This window comes from Pecten maximus, chromosome 13 (assembly GCF_902652985.1).
Source record: "Pecten maximus chromosome 13, xPecMax1.1, whole genome shotgun sequence".
Lineage (NCBI taxonomy): Eukaryota > Metazoa > Mollusca > Bivalvia > Pectinida > Pectinidae > Pecten > Pecten maximus.
The window spans coordinates 34,475,861-34,500,214 of NC_047027.1; the positions used below are offsets into that span (position 1 = coordinate 34,475,861).

A 24,354-nucleotide genomic window follows, 5' to 3' on the forward strand; every position below is an offset into this window, starting at 1 on the left:
CATAACCTATCTAGTGAGTATTTGTCGTTCTGTAGGAGAGCCTTACTCCATAACTTACTGCCAGGGAATCGTTATCAATATTGGTTTTAAAATCATGTATGGCGTCATAAACCGATAGCTCATCATTATAATTCTGTCAGAAAAATCAACAAATCAATCAAAGCAAAATAGTGGTGATACCATGTGAGCTGTTCTTTATTTATCTCCTTTAAAGCCTACCAACTATCTCGCAAACGCACTCGATATATATTGCATGTATCTAATTATTCAGATTTTGCCTTACATATCGTAATAGAACTTCTGCAAGGAAATCGGTTCTCAATGGAAAAGGAAATCAAGAAAGGTAAATTAGACAAATAATAAATGAATCAAATACAAATGTTTAAAAGAAATATGTCTAGTTCCGTGGTGATGACTCGTCATGTTGATACAACCAACAAGAACATATTTCATTTTTTGAAAGCTCATTCTGGATACAGGGGCAAGATGTAACCGTTACAATTTAGATTTAGAAATGAAAACACTATCTGTCACTAATACAAACATGATATACGTTTAATAAAAGCAGTTTTGAATCTATGTTAGTAGCTTGTCACTTTTGTGTTGTCAATTTGTTGTATCAATTAAAACGCCGCTTAGACGATGGTTCAACATTTGCGATTAAATCGTCTACAAAGTGCATACTTCGAGGACAAACAAATTAATAAATGGTTAAGTTATATTTTGTTGTATGAATGGGTTCTATTGAAATCTACATTTAACTATAATCATCTAGATTTCTAGCTTATCATCCATTTTTGGTAAACATGATGCGTTCTTTTTTTTCTTGTCATTAAAATGTCGCTATCCCACCTTATAGATTTATGTTATGATATCTGTGATAGTCAATCGATAGAAATTTAAATTTTTCAGATTTGATCTCAAAAAGATCACAGGTAAATCCGAACATTCACTTCCTTGCAACCAACTTCATCAAAGCAGCAGGAAACATACATGACCCACTCACTAATCCACAGGTAGGTATAGCTTACATTTTTTTAAATAAGTGATATATATACGAAGTTCAGACGCATTCAAGCAACAACTGAATAATATTATGTTTTTGTTTTATATACGGCTATTTCTGTTAACTTGTCTGATTGTGAATCAATTATATGCATCCTGTGTTTCCTTGGTTGTTTCAGGAAACTGTTTTAGAATTAGTGTTAAAATGATTGACAGAGAATGTTTTGCCATACGTAGCACATGTGTAATTAATCAATATATATATATATATATATTTAGGCGATACATGTAACTTTTAATACATTTCTCTTTCAAACAATGCATATGTTTTTTAACAGTGGTTCTTTCAATAATAGGTAAAAACGGTAAAAGCATATACTTTTTCATCAGCAATAATTAAAAATAAAGTCGAGGTCTGTCTTAAAAACACAACTACCTCAAATAAAAGTGTTAATTGAAACATTTTATTGTTTTCTACTGCAATTGCTCTAGGTGTACAAACATTTTAGCTCTGCAAAACAAGTACACGTTCCTGAGTAAACCAAACGTATCTCGTATGTGTTATCTAAACATCAGTTATACATACTAGATTCTTAAAAGCATATCATAAAGGACTTTAACTTGAATTTGTTGTTCATTTAATAGAAACCCTATGTTTTAAATATAGGGTTACATTAATTTTGGAGTATCCGAAAACAAGGTGTGTGAAGACCTCTGGCTTAAGAAGGTAAAATGTATCTCATTCTAAGATATCTTGTTAATGATTGTTAAAATGTTGTTATATTTTATAACTTAATATTGCTTAAATGAGTTATAAGTTAAAGCACATTATCATTTGTTTGATGATTTGGCAGAATAAATCTCAGATATGCATCTGCCATGCAGGTACTCTTGTGTGAGTAAAATACTGTTGTAACAACCAAACCTCTATTAATGTAACATACGCTCTGGCTTAAGAAGGTAAAGTTGTATTTAATTTCTAAGATATCTTGTTAGTCATTTTAAAAATGTTGTTATATATTTTATAAATTAATATTACTTAAATGAGTTGTAAATTAATCACATTATCATTGTTTCATGATTTTGCAGAATAAATCTTGGGTACTTGTCTGCCATGTAGGTAATTTTATGTGCGTAAAATACAGTTTTAGCCAACAATCTTTATCAATGTAACATACACATACAATATATCAAATGTGTTTAAATCACGTGATAGCTTTTGAACTTCACGGTTATGCATTAAACGATTGCCGTTTTTAAACGACTTAAAAGGTGTGTTTTTTTTTCGAAAAACGTATCAAAAGAAATTGTAATACATCAGTATTAGAAGTTTTCTTTTAATGATAGTATGTCAGTTTGTAATCGCCTTGTTCCTTCTTTGCGTCAATACTGCACGGAAACGACGAAGCCCTGAAATATATATTTAATACAAACAGTTTTTGTCAATTTCTAACAAATCATATTTTTAACATATTTAAAAATTATACAATATATACTTACACATGTAAGCATTAATTTCTCACATATGTAAGCCCTAATTTATCACATACCTAAGCACTGTTAATTTCTTACATATGTGAACATGGTAAGTGTCGGACATACGTAAACATTGTTGATTTTCCCCCATGTTAACAAAGTGTATCAAATATCATTTATTTTGTTATTGCTAAATACCCAGTATTGGTATATCAGGAATCACAACATCATCTTGGTAAACATACACGTGTGTCTAACAGTATTTATGACATAAACATTTCACACTACAGGACAGGCAATAGTACTGTAAGTGTCAGTACAGATACAACGGATATGATAACAATGATGATAAAAGTTGGATGGACAAGCTAAATTCATGACGTAGTAGTGAAAGATGACTGACTCACTGAACAGTTTACGGACTACACACTCCATGCCGTCATGGACAGATAGTGTATAGTATCCGGTTCAAGAAAACACCCACTTCACAGACGAGTCCGTTTCTCAGCTTTTCGAGAAACAAATCGTCGAACTACTCACCTTGGATCGTCACATCAGATATATATGTATATGTATTGCTACCACGAGGGATTCAATACTTACCCTCTTGGATTTCATGTTCTGGCAAAGTGAAAGTAAGTCGAAACCAGCCGGGAATCTGACTTAACATCTCCATGCCGGGTATAATGTAGAGACCGGCTTCCATAAATCTGTTAAACAGCTCGCTTTCTTCTTCTCTTGATAAATCCTTCAAAAACTGGAAAAAAAGTATAGATAAAAAAAAAAAAAAAAAAAACATTAAAACCGCAATAAAAACCGAGTTATCTCGTTTTTCGTTTTGTCAATTATCACACGACATTATATATCTAGGGCCCCGGTTATTGTCCTATCCAAGTAGCATTAAAAGGTCTATGCAGTAATTATCTGCGATCATTTTCAAAGTATCTGATCGGTTGTATTTACATGGTATTTTTTATTTCGAAGGAGGCTTAATAATATTTCTATCGACATGTGTATGAGTATGCTTGTACAATTAACAATAAGAAGATGTTCAAAGTTATGGTTAATTTGACGGAACATCAATTAAGCCGATTACATTACATTGAACTTTTGATTAATTGATGCTTTCGAGGCTAATAAACAACTTTTCCTTACATTTATAAAGAATGCCAGACATTGGCATATCTATCATCGAGTCATTGAGAAAGGAAACGGAGTATATGAGATTTCAGTCAAAATGTACCTGAGATAAGTCCATCCAAAAGAAAAGTGTATTCCGGCAGCTGTAAGGTGTTTGGATACTTAACTCGTCCAAAACTTCCTTCACCAACTTGTACATAGCTTTTGCTCTCTCGTAATATGCGGGGAAATATACTTTGTCTATCCATTCTGAAAACCACATATTCAACATACAAAACAGATGTTTTCAGACGGTATGCTATATTAGTATACCACTGCAGGGTTCTTTAAATATTGAGTTTCTGAACTGACATAAATATGTCATGAAGTGTTTGTAATTCAATATATTTCATTTTGAGAGTGGTTCCGCAGACCTCTTGAGAATAATAAAGGATATAAGTGGTAATATTGAGAAAAAGAAAATCGTCTTTTTATTTTTCAATAATCGAATATATGTATTATATTGATATCCGATATTAAAACCTATATTTTATTAGTCGTCGGTAATTTGCTAATCTCCATCTAGCATTTGACATTGATATCGACATTTATGCAGTTTAGGGGCGATCAATGTTTAACCAGGCAATCAGCATGACTGAAAAGTCCTAGAAGTAATGAGCTCAACGATTCAATTAATTCATTTTCGTTTTAGTTTACAGTATTTCAATAAAGGCTTTGTATAACTGGTGTATAATATAGTGTTTTACAAATTTACAATTCTTAAAACTCTGTCTTCAGGATATTATGAAAACAATGTACGTTGTTTATGATATAAGCGAGCTAAACACTTTCCATCGTTGATGATGTAAGCAAGCTTCGTATATTCTAGTTACTTGTTTAAATGAGCTGCACACGTTCCATTTTATTGATGTGAATGAGCAACATTCGTTCCATCTTTTATAATGTAAATGAGTTACATGTACATATGTTCAGTTATTTATGATATAGGTGAGCTTAATGCATCCTACGATGTAAATGAGTTACGTTCCACGATGTAAATAAGCAAATACGTCAGAAGAAATTGAAACCATGACGTAAGCACAATAATTAGCGGGACATTTGTAAGAATTGGCTGTAACAGTGATGGTAAGTCAATACATTTGATTTGTGAGAGTGCTTAAATGTCCATTACTTTGTTGTCCTAAGCCACACACATTTAATGGTAAAAATGATATACACTTTACATTGTTTATGATATAAAATGAGCTACACACGTACTATTGATTTTGAATTGAATGTGCAACACACCACGTTCCATTGCTAAGATGTAAATGAGCTATATACATATTCCATTGTTTATGACATATATGTGAGCTACACATGTTCCATTATGTAAATGAGCTACACCCGTTCCACTATGTAAATGAGCCACACGCGTTTCATTACGTAAATGAGCTATGCACGTTCCATTAGTGAATGAGCTACACACGTACCTGTATCAGATAATAAGCCGTTAATAAGTTTCTGTGTAGGGGCAGGAATAGCCTGAAATGTAGCTATCTGCTTCAGGCGAGCTAGTATCCTAATGTCATGGGAATAGACCACTCCGCAACGAAACCCGGACAGTCCAAAATCCTACAAAAATAATATTACCATGCAAACAAAACAGCAAAAAAAATAAAAAAAAAAAATATAAAAAAAAAAAAAATATATAAATAAAGCAATAAAATAAAATGAAATAAAAAAAAATAAGACATTACAACATCGAATATATTCACAACAAATGCTCCCACTCTGATAACATGACATTCTTTGTGTCGGATGACATCAGCTGACAACGACGTTATACATGTATTGTAACTGAAGAAATAGAATGCCTGTTTGATTTTTTCCTCTACGGTGCTATCAGCTTAATTTTAGGGTGTCCTGTTGGATTCCTGGAGTATAATTCATAGAGGTAGCACTATAAAGTCGACATCAAACTCGAAAATGCCGCAGTCTCCTACTACACATACATCCACCAAACGCATTAATGCCGCACACAGGGGAGGCGACCGTTCATGGGACGTTTTAACAATACAAAACCAACCAAAACGTAAAAAAATAGAATGTTCTGACTTATGTGAGATTTGTACATTTGTTTTATTCCAAATTATATTTCATTTCAATATTAGCGCCCTACGACTCGTTTTAAAATTGTCCTTTGAAATGAATTTATGTATAAATCGCATACATCACATGTTAAAATTCCATTGAAATTAATAAAAGTTTATAATGCATATACCAGAAAGTCAAACCAAGAATAGATTATCTGTGTGGTACCTTGCTTAATCCCCACACAAAGTGAGTCCGCTGTGGATCAGGAATAGATAACGACAAGACGCTCGTGAAACCTCCTTGACCTTGCGTTGTCAGCGCATATATTTCATCAGCTATGACGTGTAATTCCTCCCTGCAAATTTGTCAGAAAAAAACAATTTGTAATATCTTATTATTTAAAAAACAAACATTTTTTAAAAGAAAATGAAAATTCGCTACCTTTTGCAGAATGTCATTAACTGCTGTAGCTCGTGCGGATTGTAGGCTTTCCCGGTAGGATTATTGGGGTTAACAAGGATCACGCCACGTACATTCAAACCCTTAAAACAAAGCGTCATTATATCATAATTTCAAAAATAGCTATATGCATAATTACATATATAAATTAGGTATATCAAACGTAATATAACTGTTATGTATATATAATGACAAAGTTTTGCTTGAAATTATTGAAATAATCTATAATCAATAGTAATATTAGAATTCTGAAATACTTAACTTTAACTTAACTACAATGTACATACACCATGCCTTGCTTTTTGTAAGCACGATTCCAGTAAGTCTATTCGCATCTTAAACGGATCGTCAGGTGAGGTTTTCTGCAAATCATAGCAAGAACAATACATAACATGCCATATTACTCAATTTCTAGTCGATATAAATAGTATATGGAATGAATGATAAATAAATGGTTAATACAGCAGTAAAACAAAATAAAAAAAATAAGAAATAAACAACAAAACAAACTGTTATTCCGAAGGCGAGGGGATGTTACATATGTTATGAAAGGCATATACCCCTTGTACCTTTCAGTGCATTTAATCATTGAAGTGCTTTTAGTTGGAAGTTATGGGCTGATGAATGCCAACTGGACAAATGCAAATTTAACGAAACCCGCTGCTAGCGCTTCATGTTGAATATGCCTTTGTCCAGTTGACATTTATCAGCCCATAACTTTAAAATGAAAGCAGTTCAATGCTTATATTTACATTTGACATCGATTTTTAAGGACAATCGACCCGACGATGAATGAACAAATGGTAATCTTCAAAGATGGATCAGCCTTTTCAACAACAATATTTCGTTACCACCGAGGTGACAATTATGAGAGAAAGATTTGGAAGTTATGGACTTGTAACCTTCAAGTGAGCTTTGTAAAGTGATATAGTGGGGCTGCAGTGTAAATGTAAATATTTGTGTATGATTGCTTTAAGTATGAAATAATCAAGACAGCTAGCTATGTAAGTTGTGATGTCAATTGTAATATAAATAGCACACATACAAAAACATCAAAATGGGTTTCGTATTTTTGAAATACCATTATGATGTCATATTCAAATAAGAAGATTTATAAAATAGAAAGGCAATATTATTTGAATGTTAGTCATGCACTTAAAGTATGCAACAAGTAAATAATACTTCACTTAAACTGACAAAAAAATGGTAAAAATTATTTACGTTAAACATTGGAACCTCATAGATGTCAACTCCTCCTACTTCAAGCATATCATTTCTGATCCGGTTGTATACTGGAGTTGGGCACAGAAAAACATCTAAAACAGAGTTAAAAACGTAAATAAAAACTTACAGCATTAGCCATTATCGAGTTCTTTTAATCACATTTTAAGAACATGTCATTACCATGATTTTACATATAGAGTTTTCATTGTAGACCTGCATTGTTATGCTTATTCTTGAATTACTGCCTTTGAGCTAGAATGACTGTTTCGTTTACGTGCCTTCATACTTTATCATTGATGCAATTAATGCGCTTATATTTACTAGATTCTTAGACAGTTTTATGCACAATCACAATATATACCTATAGGCCTAAACGCTCACCTGCTGTGATTATAGCCCCATACCATTTTTTTCATCCCCCCCCCTACGAACCAACTAGAGGCTGATGGTCGCATAGCTGGTGGGCAGTTTATTATCAAGGGTCTATCTCAAAGAATGTAAGGTTAACATTTCTGGAGAATGTGATTCTAGAGATGGCAAAAAATGGTGGATATCATGAATGATGTAGTTATTTCAAACACAATGGAACTCCATCTGTGTCCGATGCTGATCATCCACAGGAAGTTTCAACAAAATTCATCAAGTTATTGTTTTCATCATTTTCATCATCATCAAATGTCGAATGGCATGTTTGCAATATTTCGATATACATATACATATTAAGTTGAAGAAGTAATGACATTACAGTATATTGTCAACTTATTGAGGCAATCTAGACAAAATAATTGCCTAATACAATTATTGAAAAAAGTAGGTCACAGTGCCCTAATTTTGCAATATCAGTTATCGGCATGCATTTATCCTAGATGTCCATTTCTGTTGCCCTAATATACATTATTGAAAAAGAAGGTCACAGTGACCTTATTTTGCCATATTAGCTATCGGCATGTCTTCTCATCCAAGATGTCCATTTCTATTGCCCTACTATAATAATTGCAATATTTGTTATCGACATGCCTCTCATCTTAAGTGTCAATTTCTATTGCCCTAATATAATAACTGAAAAAGTAGGTCAGGGTGACCTAATTTTGCAATATTTGCTACCGGTATGCCTTTCTCATCCTACATGTAGGTGTCCATTTCTATTGCCCTAGCATAATTACTGAAAAAGTAGTTCACAGTGACCTAATTTTGCAATATTTGTTATCGACATGCCTCTCTCATCTTAAGTGTCCATTTCTATTGCCCTATCATAATTACTGAAAAAGTAGGTCACAGTGACCTAACTTTGCAATATTTGTTAACGGCATGCCTTTCTCATCTTAGATGTCCATTTCTATTGCCTATCATAATTACTGAAAAAGTAGGTCACAGTGACCTAATTTTGCAATATTTGTTATCGGCATGCCTTTCTCATCCTAGGTGTCCATTTCTATTGCCCTGGCATAATTACTGAAAAAATAGGTCACAGTGACCTAATTTTGCAATATTTGTTATCGGCATGCCTTTCTCATCATAGATGTCCATTTCTATTGCCCTAATATAATTACTGAAAAAGTAGGTCACAGTGACCTAGTTTTTCAATATTTGCTTCTGGCATGCTTTCTCATCCTAGATGTCCATTTCTATTGCCTTAATGTAATTATTGAAAAAGTAGGTCACAGTGACCTAATTTTGCAATATCTTTATCTGCATGCCTTTCTCATCCTAGATGTCCATTTCTATTGCACTAATGTAATTATTGAAAAAGTAGGTCATAGTGACCTAATTTTGCAATATTTTTATCTGCATGCCTTTCTCATCCTAGATGTCCATTTCTATTGCCCTAATGTAATTATTGAAAAAGTAGGTCACAGTGACCTAATTTTGCAATATTTGTTAACGGCATTTCTTTCTCATCTTAGGTGTTCATTTCTATTGCCCTAATATAATTACTGTAAAGTAGGTCAAAGTGACCTAATTTTGCAATATTTGCTATCGGCATGCCTTTCTCATCCTAGATGTCCATTTCTATTGTCCTAATGTAATTATTGAAAAATAGGTGTCAGTGACCTAATTTTGCAATATCTTTTATCGGCATACTTTCCTCATCCTTGATGCCTAATTTTATTGCCCTAATGTAATTATAGAAAAAGTAGGTCACTGTGACCTAATTTTGCAATATTTGCTATCTGCATGCAATTATCATCCTAGATGTCAGTTGATGTAGTCGTATCATCATTCCTTCTTTTCATTAGCACAAGTCACATCACAGAGCAATGTAAAGACAAATAGTATCAATGTGACATGCTTTCCACTTGCACAGTATCATTACATGATATATATTCAGACTCTCTCCAAATTTGATTTAAATTATCAGAAGTTTTCTGATATTTACCATATTTACACATTAAAGCTAGACACTGGGTAACTGAGCAGCTCTGGAGATAGGGCTCCATTCACAGACCTCTGCTGTCCTTTATCTAATTAATTTTATTATTTTCCTGTGTGACCCTAAACCAGCAATACTATGGTTTCATGCAGAGATTGAGCTAACAGGTTTTCTCATCAAAACTAACTGGTATCAGAGAGTAGAAAATCCAAAAGCCTAGTTATCTTAAACAAAGAAATGTTTTACATAACCCCCCCATTTGGGACCCCTAGCAGCAATGTTCACACTGAAGATATATACAGTGGGTGCTGTTAGCAGCCAAGCTAGTCAGTTGCCAGTTCCCCCATTTGGGACCCCTAGAGGCAATGTTCACACTGAAGATATAGACAGGTACAAACCATACAATTAAATCAATTTAAACTCAACCACTCATTATACGTACTCCAAATTAAACTCGTCTCTTTATCATTACTATCTAAACCTTGTTATTGAAAATCAACTCTATATGATGTTCCAGTCATTAGATATCTTGTTCACAAACAAAAAATAAAGTTCTTTTCCATAGCTCATCAGATGATAATTGCTGTGGTGGCCATCTTGTAAATTCAATGAATTTTTGAAACAACACCTCTTATTCAGAAATGTCACTTGAACATTCCTGAAAAGTCTTCTTACTACGAAGCAAATAACATTGGAGTTGTAAGTAAAAACATAATTTCAAAGATGGCGATCATGGCAGCCATCTTGAATTTTATTTTCACTTAATGAATACAAATATCTAGTCAGGACCTTCTAACTAATCATTCAATGCAAGTGTCAACACTCTCTGTTAAAAAAAGTTAACGCACGACGCACGACGCACGACAGACGCCGGATGATACCCCATAGCAAAAGCTAGCATGAGCCTTCGGCTCAGGTGAGCTAAAAACCTTCATAAATTACAAAAATGTACAGAATATATGGCAGACTTTAAACTTAACTAAGGAGATTAGATACAGTTAATGCTGTCAATGGTCACATACCTCCTGGGTCAGCCAAAGTAAAGGCCAGAGCGTTCATTATTGCTGATACTCCGTCCATGCACACTATCTATAATTCATTGAAACTACATAGTTAAAATGTATTGTAAACGCATTGATGATAATATTGTGTGCTTGTGATAGATACTCGAAACAAAAAAAAAACAAAAAAATGAAAATTTACGATATGAAAACAAGAGGAAGGCAATAGAAAGAGTATAATGATATGAATATACATTTGAATGGGTACATTTATAAGCATCTGTAAGGATACATGCGTAAAAATAGTTGCAATCAACATTTTGACCGGGACAGACAGGCAGATTTATTCTGCCTAAGTGCATACCTCCATCAAACCAACAAAAATCACCAAGTAACCTTTAAATCTACATATTTTAAAATAAACTATAAGCCGATATCGTATGTCCAGTCACCGTTGTTTTTTTGTCATGTTGGTAAACATTATTTATGTGTCCATCCATAACATTAATAGCAGTCAGTATCGTGGGTGTATAATACAGAAAATATCTATCTTAATGCAACCAACAGATTATTTGTTATACAGTCGAAGGATTGAGTAACTGTTTATAAATGTAACACCTAGAGTATATTAGATTTCCAACCAGGCCAGGAAATAAACAAATTAATTGTTTGTCTTACCTTTTCCTCGTCAATCTTCTCCTTGCTCTTGAAATGTTCTTCAATGAATTTGCTCAAAGTTCTTCTTAGTCTAACAAGGGAATGTAGGCACAAGTAAATAAAGAAGAAAATCAACATAACCGCATTACATAGATTCTAAACACACCGTAATTTAAAGTGCAATACGATGATTTCTCTGAGTGAAAACCGAAACTTGTTGATACTATCGTTACAATTTTGAAAATACACTTTTATAAAACTGCTATTTGAATATTTATTATTAATAGATCAGAAGAAAACTACTCTAAAACATAAGTAAAGGATGATGTGTTTTCCCTACATAATCCGTCGTCTTTGTACATATAAATACAAGTGAAATATTGAATGTTGATTCCGACAAATGCTTAGAATAGTTTGCATTAACTTACTGTTGCGTTCCATGTAAAGCACAATAGTAGAGAATGTCCGTACTAGAAAAATCAGGTGACCCTGATATTTCAGCAATCTGAAACAAAAAGTATTTACTTTCCCTTAAGACAATGGCGAATGCATTATTAAGATGTCCCATACAATCTTCAAATTTAACAAACAACATTTTCGACATAAATATCAATCGTTTAATGCCTAACCGTGAAGTGCAATCACAATGTACTACTATCACGTGATCTAATCACATTTCATGTATTGTATGCGTATGTTACATTAATAGAGGTTTGTTTATTACAACAATATTTTACGCACACAAGAGTACCTGCATGGCAGATGAATACCAGATATTTATTCTGCTAAATCATCAAACAAATGATAATGTGCTTAACTTATAACTCATTTAAGTAATATTAAGTTATAAAATATAACAACGTGTTAACGATGATAAACGAGATATCTTAGAAATGAGATACAATTTTACCTTTTTAAGCATGATGTCTTCACACAGCTTGTTTTCAGATACTCCAAGATTAATATAACCCTGTATTTAAACCATATGGTTTCAATTACATTTTCACCAAATGCAAGTTCTTTTTAATGTGCTCCTATGTCTCTAGTAAGTATAACTGAGGTGTGAACAACATATATCAGAAACGTGTGGTACTCATTTACCTGTACTTGTTTTGCGGTACGCAAATGATGGCGCAAAATTGAATGAAAGCAACCAAATGCAATGATAAGCAAGGACACCTAGAGTAATTGCAGTTAAAATAAAACGTTTCAGTGGACACTATTACAATCGATAATAGTAATTATAATTATATTTAGGTCGTTGGTTAATGGGTGGGTGGCAGACGGCCCTCAACATATTTTAATTATTAGTATTACCGTTTTTACCTTTTATATATATATATAAAAGATTCTCGAAAGAGTTTTGGATAGATAAATTATATGTGTCGGCTGAAAAAATATATGTACATATTAATTACATATTTCCTACACATACCAATACGTTCTCCCTCAATCATTTTAACACTACTTTTAGAACAGTAAAATTTTTCTACAACTAAATAAGGTTTTACACGATATACATCTTGATTTAAATTCATTCAGACAACTTGGACGTATAGGACATTTCATCATATTATTCAGTTGTTGCTTGAATTGCTCTTAAGTTCATATATATCAGTTATTTAAAAAAAAACTTTTTTTCTACTGAATATAGCATGCGCATATGTTTATGACACCTACCTGTGGATTTGTGAGTGGGTCATATATGTTTGCTGATACTTTGATGAAGTTGGTTGTAAGGAAATCAATGTTCGAGTTTACCTGTGATCTTTTTGAGATCAAATCTGAAAATTTCAAATTTCCATCGTTTGACTATCACATATATCACAACATAAATCACTACTGTGTCAAGAGTTAGAAGTTTTCCATAAATGATATATGTTCTTGTGGATTCCTTCAACATGACAAGTCATCACCATGGAGCTAGACATTTCCTTTAAAACATTTGTGGTTGATCCATTTATTATTTGTCTAATTTACCATTCTTGAATTCCATTTGGCTGATGCCGAGATTCATCTTGCATCGAGACCCGATTTCCATACAGAAGTACTATTACGATCTACCGGTACGGCCAAATCTGGAAACATTGGATGCATATAAATTAGCGCTATACGAGATAGTTGGTAAGCTTCAAAAGAGATTAACAAAAAACAGTACACGAGGTATTATCACTTTTTTATTTTCTCACTAGATAGGTTATTCAGTAAGGCTTTCCTACGGAACGTCAAATACTCACTAGATATGTTCTGGAGAAAGGTTATCTACAGAACGTCACTAGATAAGTTATGCAGCGTTTGTGCATTTTTTACCAATTCAATTATATAAATTAAATGCATATAATATAAACATGCATTCCTAATTAATAGTGTTTTTTTTTTTTTTTTTTTTGCTGTAGTGTTTTGTAGCTTAAGTGAGTGTTTCCACGATGGCACGCACATTATCAACAGTATGTTAATCCGTTAAATGTTTACATCCAGGTCACGATTAGATGACATACCCCACCGCCTAATGTTATTCGGCGAAATGAACTGCTATAATCATGCAAGTACTTTAAATGGCTTAGTATAAAATGTGTAACATTTGAAGAGCAGGTAATGGCACGCTTTAAAAGTTAGAATTGTGTATACTCTTCGATCCTAAATCTCTGAGGACCACGCAAACTAACCAGCAATATATAATATATTCAGTGAAATTAAAAAAAAAAATGTGTTCCATGATAATTTATTTTGTTCTTTATGTGCCTTCATTTTAAATACAGTTAAATTTAGAATTAAATATTGACTGGTAATCCATTCCCATTTATGGCTTGATTTGAATTAAGGAGAATTGAAAATAGATTGTTGTTTGATAACCGATTTCTTCCAATGCCTTGATTTCAGATTAAGTAAAATTTAGAATTAACTGTTTGATGATTCATTTCGTTCTATGTATAAATATTATTGAAATTATCAATGACTTGTTGTTTGTTTACAAATATCATTACATGCCTTTATTTTAAATTAGTGAAATTAAGAATTAATTTCTGTTTTGATATGCATTTCTTCCTGTGTTTGATTTAAGATTAAGTGAAATTAAGAACAAATTGTTGTTGTTAATCCATTCAAAATGATATAACCTTGCCCGGTAGTGCATGAATCCTTCGGACTATTATATTCCGGTATTGTTCTATATTTGATGGACGCTGTTATTGACAAAATAAACATAATACATGTATTTCATCCTCTGTAATAGGATAGTTAAATGTACTCTGTGTCTTTAATCTGGTAAACTTTGCCTGCACAAGTGTAATTATCAATTAACAGTGTTATCTGTGTTATATATTAAGAGACTAAACGTTGTTTTGTTGGACATCAGAGGATAACAACAACAGCGATTGAAATACTTTTAACGGTCAATTACGGTATTACGGAATTATGGTATATGTTATAATAATAAGTTCAATGAGTTGTGTTAATAGGTATAGATAAAATTCAACAAGAAAGGCCTAAAAGGCCATGAATATATCCACTTTACTTTACACATGATAATTTTAGTTTGCTTGTAACAAGCATTTTCATTGGCTCAAAAAATTATATTATCATTTCATAACAAATAATGACTGTGACGTCAGCGGAGTAATCGTTGTTCACGGGATTTTGTATTTATCGATGTGTTTATAAATATCTGGAGCAAAATAAACATGTTTAACATAATACAAATGTTTCTTATCGTTGTCGATTAAATTATAAGGGGTAACTGTAATATTTTATTACGTTATTGAGCAATAACACAAAAAAACTGGGGTGTACTCTTTTCATAAACCGCTTCGCGGTTTATTCAGAGTACACCCCAGTTTTTTGTGTTCGCGGTTTATGAAAAGAGTACACCCCAGTTTTTTTGTGTTATTGCTCAATAACGTAAAAACAATATTACAGTTAACCCTTAAATAAAAGGGTGGAGTCAATGGAAAATGTGCAGCTTCAGTCGAAATTATCAAACATAAGCATTCGCTCCATTTGCATTTCAACAGAGTGTCAAATTACATTGTGTATGTGGTAAAAAGTTCTGCTACTGCATTTTTATAACAACATTAATGATAACTATATATAGAATGATATGTAAAATTTTATGTTGACTATATTATGTATGTCGTCCCAAGTTATAATACTATATTCTTACATCATTAATGATAAATATATACAGAATGACATGTAAGATTTTATTGTGACGATATTGTGTTTGTCGTCAAAAAATATGTTGCAAAATGTTATAGCAACGCTAACAATGCATGTTTAAAAAAATCCATTTGAAATAAAAAAAAAAAAAAAAAAAGGACATTTCATTATTCAGAAATTGTTTCTGAGCTATCCGCCTTTGGTTACATTAGGTTCCAGTCATTTTATCTAAGGACGGCGGGCGGGCAGGCTGGTGTTCGTTCATACAGACACATTCATAGACAACCACACTGACTATTGTACTTGTAACATTTGCACTCTGCGTTCTGTGTTCTGTGTTCATGCATTATTTCACAATAAATATAATGTATTGTTGTAGGAACCCTTAATCTCGCACGTCGCCTCAAGATCGGACAATATGTTGATTTGAACCAATCAGAAGCCTCGCCATGGCGGCCATTTTGTTTACACGATTTCGAAAAAGGGGCTCTTCCACCCCTCCAAATCCACTCCGATACTTGTGCAAAGTTTCATCAGAATACAACAAATAGTTTTCATGAAAAAGTTCGGACAAAATTCTTCGGCGGAAACGTGACGTCATAAGCATATGACCTCGCCGAAATGTTTTCTCCGATTCCCACACTCGTTGAGCATGCATTGCTCCATTTGTTTTCCTCTTAAAATTGATATAAAAATATAATTAAGTTGTGCTTCCAACTCATTAAGAAATCGCTATTAAGTCCTTATGTCAATACTTATGAATTGCACAGTTCTAAAAATGTATAGATGAATGATGTAGTGTTGAAAATGAAAATGAAAGGTCTGGACACACGTATGGATGAATGAAGTTTTATTCGGAGACAGAACATAGATGTTGTTACTCTGACTCCTAGGTAGTTTGACGCAGTTAACAGGTATAATGTGCTCCTTATATACATAAAGGAACAGAACACGTGTTCACAATTATTGACCTTTAAACTATTACATAAAACTATTACATGGTCTCATAGGAAATAGCTGACCAACGGATTAAATATACATAGGAGGGTCAATAGATAATTACATAAGTAAATCAATCAATACACTTTAGCCAGGTAACACAAGGGTCACACAGATCCAAATGGCCGGTTCATACATAAGTTAATAGATACGCTTTGGCAGGTAAACACATGGGTTACACCCAAGGGTCAGGTAGATAATATATTAATCAATTTCACTTATTACACTACTATATCACAACTGTAGGGAAAGTCATGAGTGTACTTGTAAACTAATTATATAGTTGTGGTCAATAGTTCGTCAAAACACTTCATACCGCTTTCGATTTGATCTGTTCAGCTTCTTTAATGGGGCTTTTCTTCAGTTCCACTAATGGGGTAAGACGATATCTGAGTGGTGTTGTCAAGCTAATTGGAGGCTAACGGGGGTCACATTATTTGTTGTAATACTTGCCATATAAAGTTAATACACGTGCTACATAGCTGTATAAGAACATGCAAGTTATATGGAACAAAGACCATTGTCGAAAGCATAGTCGGATTGCCGAGAATGTCGGTTTGCAGAGGGTCTGTTATTCATTGTTACAGGTACGTGTATCCCATTATGTTTAATGTATGTATTAAAACAATCAAAGGTTAGCAACACCGCAATGTAATCTGCTTGATATAAGGTACTGACCGAAAATATTCAAGCCATTATAACAATCCTGAATTTAACAAAAAAGCATGAATACACAATATCAGTATGCCACACACAGAAGCACGCACGCATGGTTTATAATGGATTTGACCCTCAACCTTCCCTTTCAATGACATTGTAATCCTAATACATCAATAAGTTTGTATATACATTATTGTAGATATATCCTACTGATTGTAGATTCAACAAATGGCAATGGCACTGCACAAAATGGTTACACCAATGTTGCAAGGATTGCGAACGGTTACATCAGGACGAACGGTTAACTGTATGCAGATAATGTAAATCGATTGTTTTACATGCAATTCTTCCATTCCAGTTTGTCATTTTGCTAGCTTTTGAAAAATAATTAACAAGCATTACCATGTTAGCATACCTTTCATATTGACATTTTATCTAAAGGATACATTCATCTGCCAATGTCCAATTCAGAATCTGTCTATTGGATGCCAATGACCTACTTACAATTTACCAGTTTTTAAACAAAGAAAATTGGATTATTATACTTACGTCAATATGATATATCTTCAACTCACACGATTTTCAGGCAAATCGACGATTTTCCAAATTTTAAAAATCGCAAAATTGAATTCAACTTTTTCTGATTATTTTTTGTTTTTGGTTTGCTTTTTTTTTTTTTTTTTTTACACCGTTTCGCTATGTTAAGATTAAAAGTAATGCTAGTACGAGTGCAGGTATATTGTCAAGTACATGGTCGGCGTAGAAAACAAAAACGTATTGATTTTCAATGCAAACCTGTTATAATGATAAAATTGAAATATGATAAAGATACAAATGGATTTACAGTTAAATCACATGGAAATTTTGGGAGCAGATGTAATAGATATACGTTTTTTAATTACATCTAGTTCAGGTCAAAGAGACCGCGTTTTGCGGCATCAGGCCAAACGATACATACAATATAGAAATAATTACGAACTCATAATTTAAATCAAACATTATGAAAACGAGAAAAAAACCCAGATCAACTAATTTGCATTGATACCCGTGCTGACGGAGAATGCCAGCAAGTGTTCCAGAGGAGTAAGCAACGACGACACCCTTCACATAAATCTAGGTGAAGCTCTAGCTAATGCACATCCTCAAAATTATTCACAGATGAGCATCATTTACTTCTTCGAACACATCTATGCATGTATATGCTGTTATATGATGTTCAGTTCTATTGTTTGAACAATGCAATATGTTAAATGTAGTAAGTACACACTTATTTATTCTTAATCATTTTCCTTTGAAGAAAGCATACTTATGCACTTTTTGTGTGTTTAATAGTTATTAACATTTTCTGAATATTAGTTTCATTAAACATATGAGCATACTAACTTTTCCTATTCTAGGTTTCCATGGGTCTCTTCCCTTGACAGATATTGTTGATACGTTAGGATTGTGGTACGTCAAGAAAGGATATCGATCTTCTGGAGTTGAAGCTGCTCTTGTAGAGAGAACGATCAAATGTCCACAAAGAAACTTTGGGACATTCACATGGCCTTATTTGCTGGAAAGTATCGACTCATTGCAGAAAAGCAAGACAACACAAACGTACACAACCTGGTATAATTACGGACAGATTGAACAAAGAGCTGAAAGGAAATCAAAATACATTGAAAAACATTTGATGATTCTACGATTGCACCATTCAATGATATTCGATGTGGTCTTGTAGGATACCAAAGTCCTCAAAATTCCACGGAAATCTTATATCACAAACTGGATCACACATGATAACTCAAAGACGTACGTAGCAGTAAAAAATGACACAATTTGTGGATACGCTGTACTGCGGACAGAAGATGCTCACACAGCAATTGCACCACTGTATGCGGACAATGAGTATATAGCAAATGAATTGTTTTTACGATTGGCCAGCAAAGTTCCAACAGGCCGGTTTGTAAATTATGTGAGTCGTTTAGAAAGTAACGCAGGTACAAGGCTAGCAGTAAGAAATGAGTTGTTGAAAAGGGGAATGCCGATGTTGATGGTGTTCAGACATGAACCGATATATATTGATATCAATAGAGTCTATGCTGTCTCGTCAATATCGTTTGGATTGTGTTAAAATGTAGGATACATCTCCCAATATAAATTTTGTAGCAAATTAGGATATTGCCTTTACAACATGTTAAACATTGATAATGGTTATACCAAAATTGAGTAAATACATTTATTTAACCTTGAGTCTTTAATTATTCACTCTTCACCGCTGTATAAATGCAACTCTAGGTATATATAACAGCCTTTCTAAAACATGCCTACCTATTTGTTGCTTGTTGAAAAATAAGGTGAAATAAAGTGTACATGTCGGGTAACACAGTTAAGCGGATGTCTGTTTTTGTCGGAAATAGTGAACACAACATTCAAAACCTGAGTATTAAAAGTTTTTTTCTTTACATTTGATTTTAAAGATTCACGCTGACGTTGTCAAATTCAAGATTCGATCGATGAGAACGCAAAACTTACCAACGGTATACCAGTTAATGAACGAAGAAAATGGATTATGGAGAAAGCGTATTTAGACTGTGCTTTTTCAACTGATCCCCGAGGATTTGTTTTAGCTGAGACGGCAGATCGACAAATCATAGGTAAGTTTATAGTTTATGTTCTAAGTGACAGTGCATCATGATACTTTGTTTATCATACCACTGAACTCTTTATCTTTAGGTGATTCGTAGATAGCAGCTTTGCAGGTCAGTAAAACTTTTTATCGACTGTCGCGACTGAGAAATGTTATCGGGCCTTCACGGCGACCTAACATTAGTTAACCCGATGATGATATTGATGAAACAGAATTATCATAATAATCAGCACAGTAGTTATACTTAAATTCATAAAATTGGGGATCGCACATGTTTAATGCTTTGATGCACAAAAAGCATCAGGATGATATGATTTTTGAACGGTTCTATTTTAACATACAGTTGTACCCTATATCTATAACGATATACGTTAAAGCTATCAAGCTGATTTCTATAGAGATCAGGCAAATTTTGGCTCAGACGGTGTGATACGGAGAAAATTGTAGGTAGTGTAGTTATTGTTACGTCATCAATCATTTATGACGTTCTAATAATGTTAGTATACATATTTCTTACGAAGTTTTTGACATGGTCCTATTAAATGAAAGAACGAATGATTTGAGTTTCGTACATTTTTTCCACTTGTGCAATTCAAAAATCTAGTGAATTTAATTCGTGAAAAACTTGGGTGTACTTTTTTCAGTTTATTCAGAGTACACACCAGATGTTTGTGTTATTGCTCAATAACGTAAAAAAATATTACAGTTAACCCTTAAGTAAAAGGGTTGAGATAGGAAGATTTTCTGTAAGTTTTATGCCTAGATAACAGAAGAAAAAAAAATAGAAACAAATGATACAAACCTGGGTCTAGAAATCAAGGTAAAGAGGCCTCAACAATGCGCGCACACCTGACAGGTGGTAAATTACCCAAAGTGCAACTGTAAGGACTGAACCCAAGATTAAGTACAGCACGGTGCTTTACCGTTGATAGCCTACATGTACTGCGCATATACAACTACCTGGTATCCAATGGAATATACGGTCATATATATATATGTAAAATTATGTTATCAAGATATCTATTCTTCTAATAAATTAGAGTTAATTCATAAATGGTTATAAAACAGCCAATGGAAAATGTGCAGCTACAGTCGAAATTATCAAACATAAGCATTCGCTCCATTAACATTCAACAGAGTGTCAAATTACATTGTGTATGTGGTCACAAGTTATGATACTGTATTTTTATAACAACATTAATGATAACTATATATGGAATGATATGTAAAATTTTATCTTGACGATATTATGTATGTCGTCCCAAGTTATAATACTATATTCTTACATCATTAATGATAAATATATAGAGAATGACATGTAAGATTTTATTGTGACGATATTGTGTATGTCGTCAATAAAATATGTTGTCAAATAGTATAGCAACGCTAACAATGCATGTGTAAAAAAATCCATTTTAAATAAAAAAGGGACATTGTTTCTGAGCTATCCGCCTTTGGTTACATTATGTTCCAGTCATTTTATCTAAGGACGGCGGGCGGGCAGGCGGGTGTTAGTTCATACAGACATATTCATAGACACACACACTGACTATTGTACATTGTAACATTTGCAGTCTGCATCTGTGTTCATGCATTTTTTCACAATAAATATAATGTATTGTTGTAGGAACCCTTAATCTCGCACGTCGCCTCAAAATCGGACAATATGTTGATTTGAACCAATCAGAAGCCTCGCCATGACGGCCATTTTGTTTACACGATTTCGAAAAAAAGGGCTCTTGCACCCCTCCAAATCCACTCCTATACTTGTGCAAAGTTTCATCAGAATACAACAAATAGTTTTCAAGAAAAAGTTCGGACAAAATTCAACGGAGGAAACGTGACGTCATAAGCATATGACCTCGCCGAAATGTTTTCTCCGATTCCTACACTCGTTAAGCATGCATTGTTCCATTTTTTTCCTCTTAAAATTGATATAAAAATATATAATTAAATTGTGCTTTCAACTCATTAAGAAATCGCTATTAAGTCATTATGTCAATACTTATGAATTGTATGCTATATTTGACCGCAATTATTATATATCCTTGATTGCATTTTAGTAAGCTCTCACTATCTGTATAAGCATTCAAAGTTGCACAGTTCTAAAAATGTATAGATGAATGATGTTGTGTTGAAAATGAAAATGAAAGGTCTGGACACACGTATATATGAATGAAGTTTTATTCGGAGTCAGAACATAGATGTTGTTACTCTGACTCCTAGGTAGTTTGACGCAGTTAACATGTATAATGTGCTCCTTATATACATAAAAGAATAGAACACGTGTTCACAATTATTGACCTTTAAACTATTACATAAAACTATTACATGGTCTCATAGGAAATAGCTGACCAACGGATTAAAGATACATAGGAGGGTCAATAGATAATTACATGACTAAATCAATCAATACACTTTAGCCAGGTAACACAAGGGTCACACAGATCAAAAGGGCCGGTTCTTACATAAGTTAATCGATACGCTTTGGCAGGTAAACACATGGGTTACACCCAAGGGTCAGGCAGATAATATATTAATCAATTTCACTTATTACACTACTATATCACAACTGTAGGGAAAGTCATGAGTGTACTTGTAAACTAATTGTATTGTTGTGGTCAATAGTTCGTCAAAACACTTGATACCGCTTTCGATTTGATCTGTTGAGCTTCTTTAATGGGGCTTTTCTTCAGTTCCACACATGGGTTAAGACGATATCTGAGTGGTGTTGTCAAGCTAATTGGAGGCTAACGGGGGTCACATTATTTGTTGTAATACTTGCCATATAAAGTTAATACACGTGCTACATAGCTGTATAAGAACATGCAAGTTATATGGAACAAAGACCATTGTCGAAAGCGTAGTCGGATTGCCGAGGATGTCGTTTTGCAGAGGGTCTGTTATTCATTGGTACAAGTACGTGTATTCCATTATGTTTAATGTATGTATTAAAACAATCAAAGGTTAGCAACACCGCAATGTAATCTGCTTGATATAATGTACTGAACGAAAATATTCAAGCCATTATCACAATCCCGAATTTAACAAAAAAGCATGAATACACAATATCAGTATGCCACACACAAAAGCACGCACAAAAAAACAATTACTAAAAAAACTGTATGATGATACTTTCACAATAAACGAACTAAGTCACGCATGGTTTATAATGGATTTGACCCTCAACCTTCCCTTTCAATGACATTGTAATCCTAATACATAAAGAATTGTTTTTTTGGAAGGGCGACGGCGATCAGGTCAAGTCTTAAGCATCACATGATACAATATCAGTATGCGTTTTTTAGAAGTTTGTATATAGATGTATCCTACTGATTGTAGATTCAACAAATGGCAATGGCACTGCACAAAATGGTTACACCAATGTTGCAAGGATTGCAAACGGTTACATCAGGACGAACGGTTAACTGTATGCAGATAATGTAAATCGATTGTTTTACATGCAATTCTTCCATTCGAGTTTGTCATTTTGCTAGTTTTTGAAAAATAATTAACAAGCATTACCATGTTAGCATACTTTTCATATTGACATTTTATCTAAAGGATACATTCATCTGGCAATGCCCAATTCAGAATATGTCTATTGAATTCCAATGACCTACAGTACTGGGAGGGTGATTTGGTACTCAAACCCTGCGGGAGCGGAAAAATTTAAGCCATGTCGCTCAAAGCCGGGGGATGTTCGCAGGGTGTTCGCGGCGGATCCGCGGCGGGTTTGCGGCGGATCCGCCGCGGGTTTGCGGCGGATCCGCTCGACAAATCAGCCGTCATAGTCCTTCGATGACAGGTGGCATGAATTAAATCTTCCAGGCTACCTGTATACGTAATTTTCAAGCAGCAGTCTTCAGTACTGCCTGTGTAAATATAACATGCGTCCGTGAATACCAGTTTCGTATTCAGTCATTTATAGATGATCTACGGTAAACTCGTATTCGAAAGTGTTGGTATTTAGTGGTAAATTTCACGCTAGGAACGTGTGTGTTCAAAGAATTTGTCGTTACTGTAACACATCAACGTTAGCCGTAAAGTATGTGTCGTTCAATCCATGTTGAAGCTGACATTTACACTGCGGTCGGTATTGACGATCTGCGGGGTCTGATTTTTGCCGAGTCTCTACGATTTTCCTATTGTACAGGTAATAAATAACTGTCTTATGTGCTCAATTATGATTAGATATATTTATACATGTGCGGTAACGAGCGAGTTTATATGTCTGTTTATACCCCATACATTAATTTTATGAATGTGCAGTGACATTCTCAAACGATTGAAACTTCGACGATGTCCTTTGTAAAAATCCTCTTGACATGTCAATCACACTTGTGGATTTAAGGGTGAAGTATTTAAAACCATATTTCTATCGCCGTCCATCTGTTTTCAAAATGACTGAATTGTTCTGTAGTACCAATGTAAAAACGTTAAGAAATTTTGGAAAATATTTAATTCAGGCAACGGCCAAAAGGAAGTCACTGTTACTT

At 33.6% G+C, this 24,354-nt stretch overlaps 1 protein-coding gene across 1 annotated transcript; it reads right to left on the bottom strand.

Moving 5' to 3' along the window:
* Nucleotides 1–3,709: 3,709 nt before the first annotated feature.
* On the bottom strand, nucleotides 3,710–13,426 carry LOC117340689 (1-aminocyclopropane-1-carboxylate synthase-like protein 1). The gene is made up of 12 exons (XM_033902453.1): nucleotides 13,390–13,426; nucleotides 13,090–13,193; nucleotides 12,320–12,379; nucleotides 11,838–11,914; nucleotides 11,431–11,500; nucleotides 10,774–10,840; nucleotides 7,378–7,472; nucleotides 6,444–6,518; nucleotides 6,139–6,239; nucleotides 5,923–6,052; nucleotides 5,094–5,235; nucleotides 3,710–3,870 (listed from the first exon to the last, which is right to left on the bottom strand). The coding sequence occupies exons 1-12, from the start codon at nucleotides 13,424–13,426 to the stop codon at nucleotides 3,710–3,712; spliced, it is 1,119 nt and encodes a 372-aa protein (XP_033758344.1).
* Nucleotides 13,427–24,354: the final 10,928 nt, after the last annotated feature.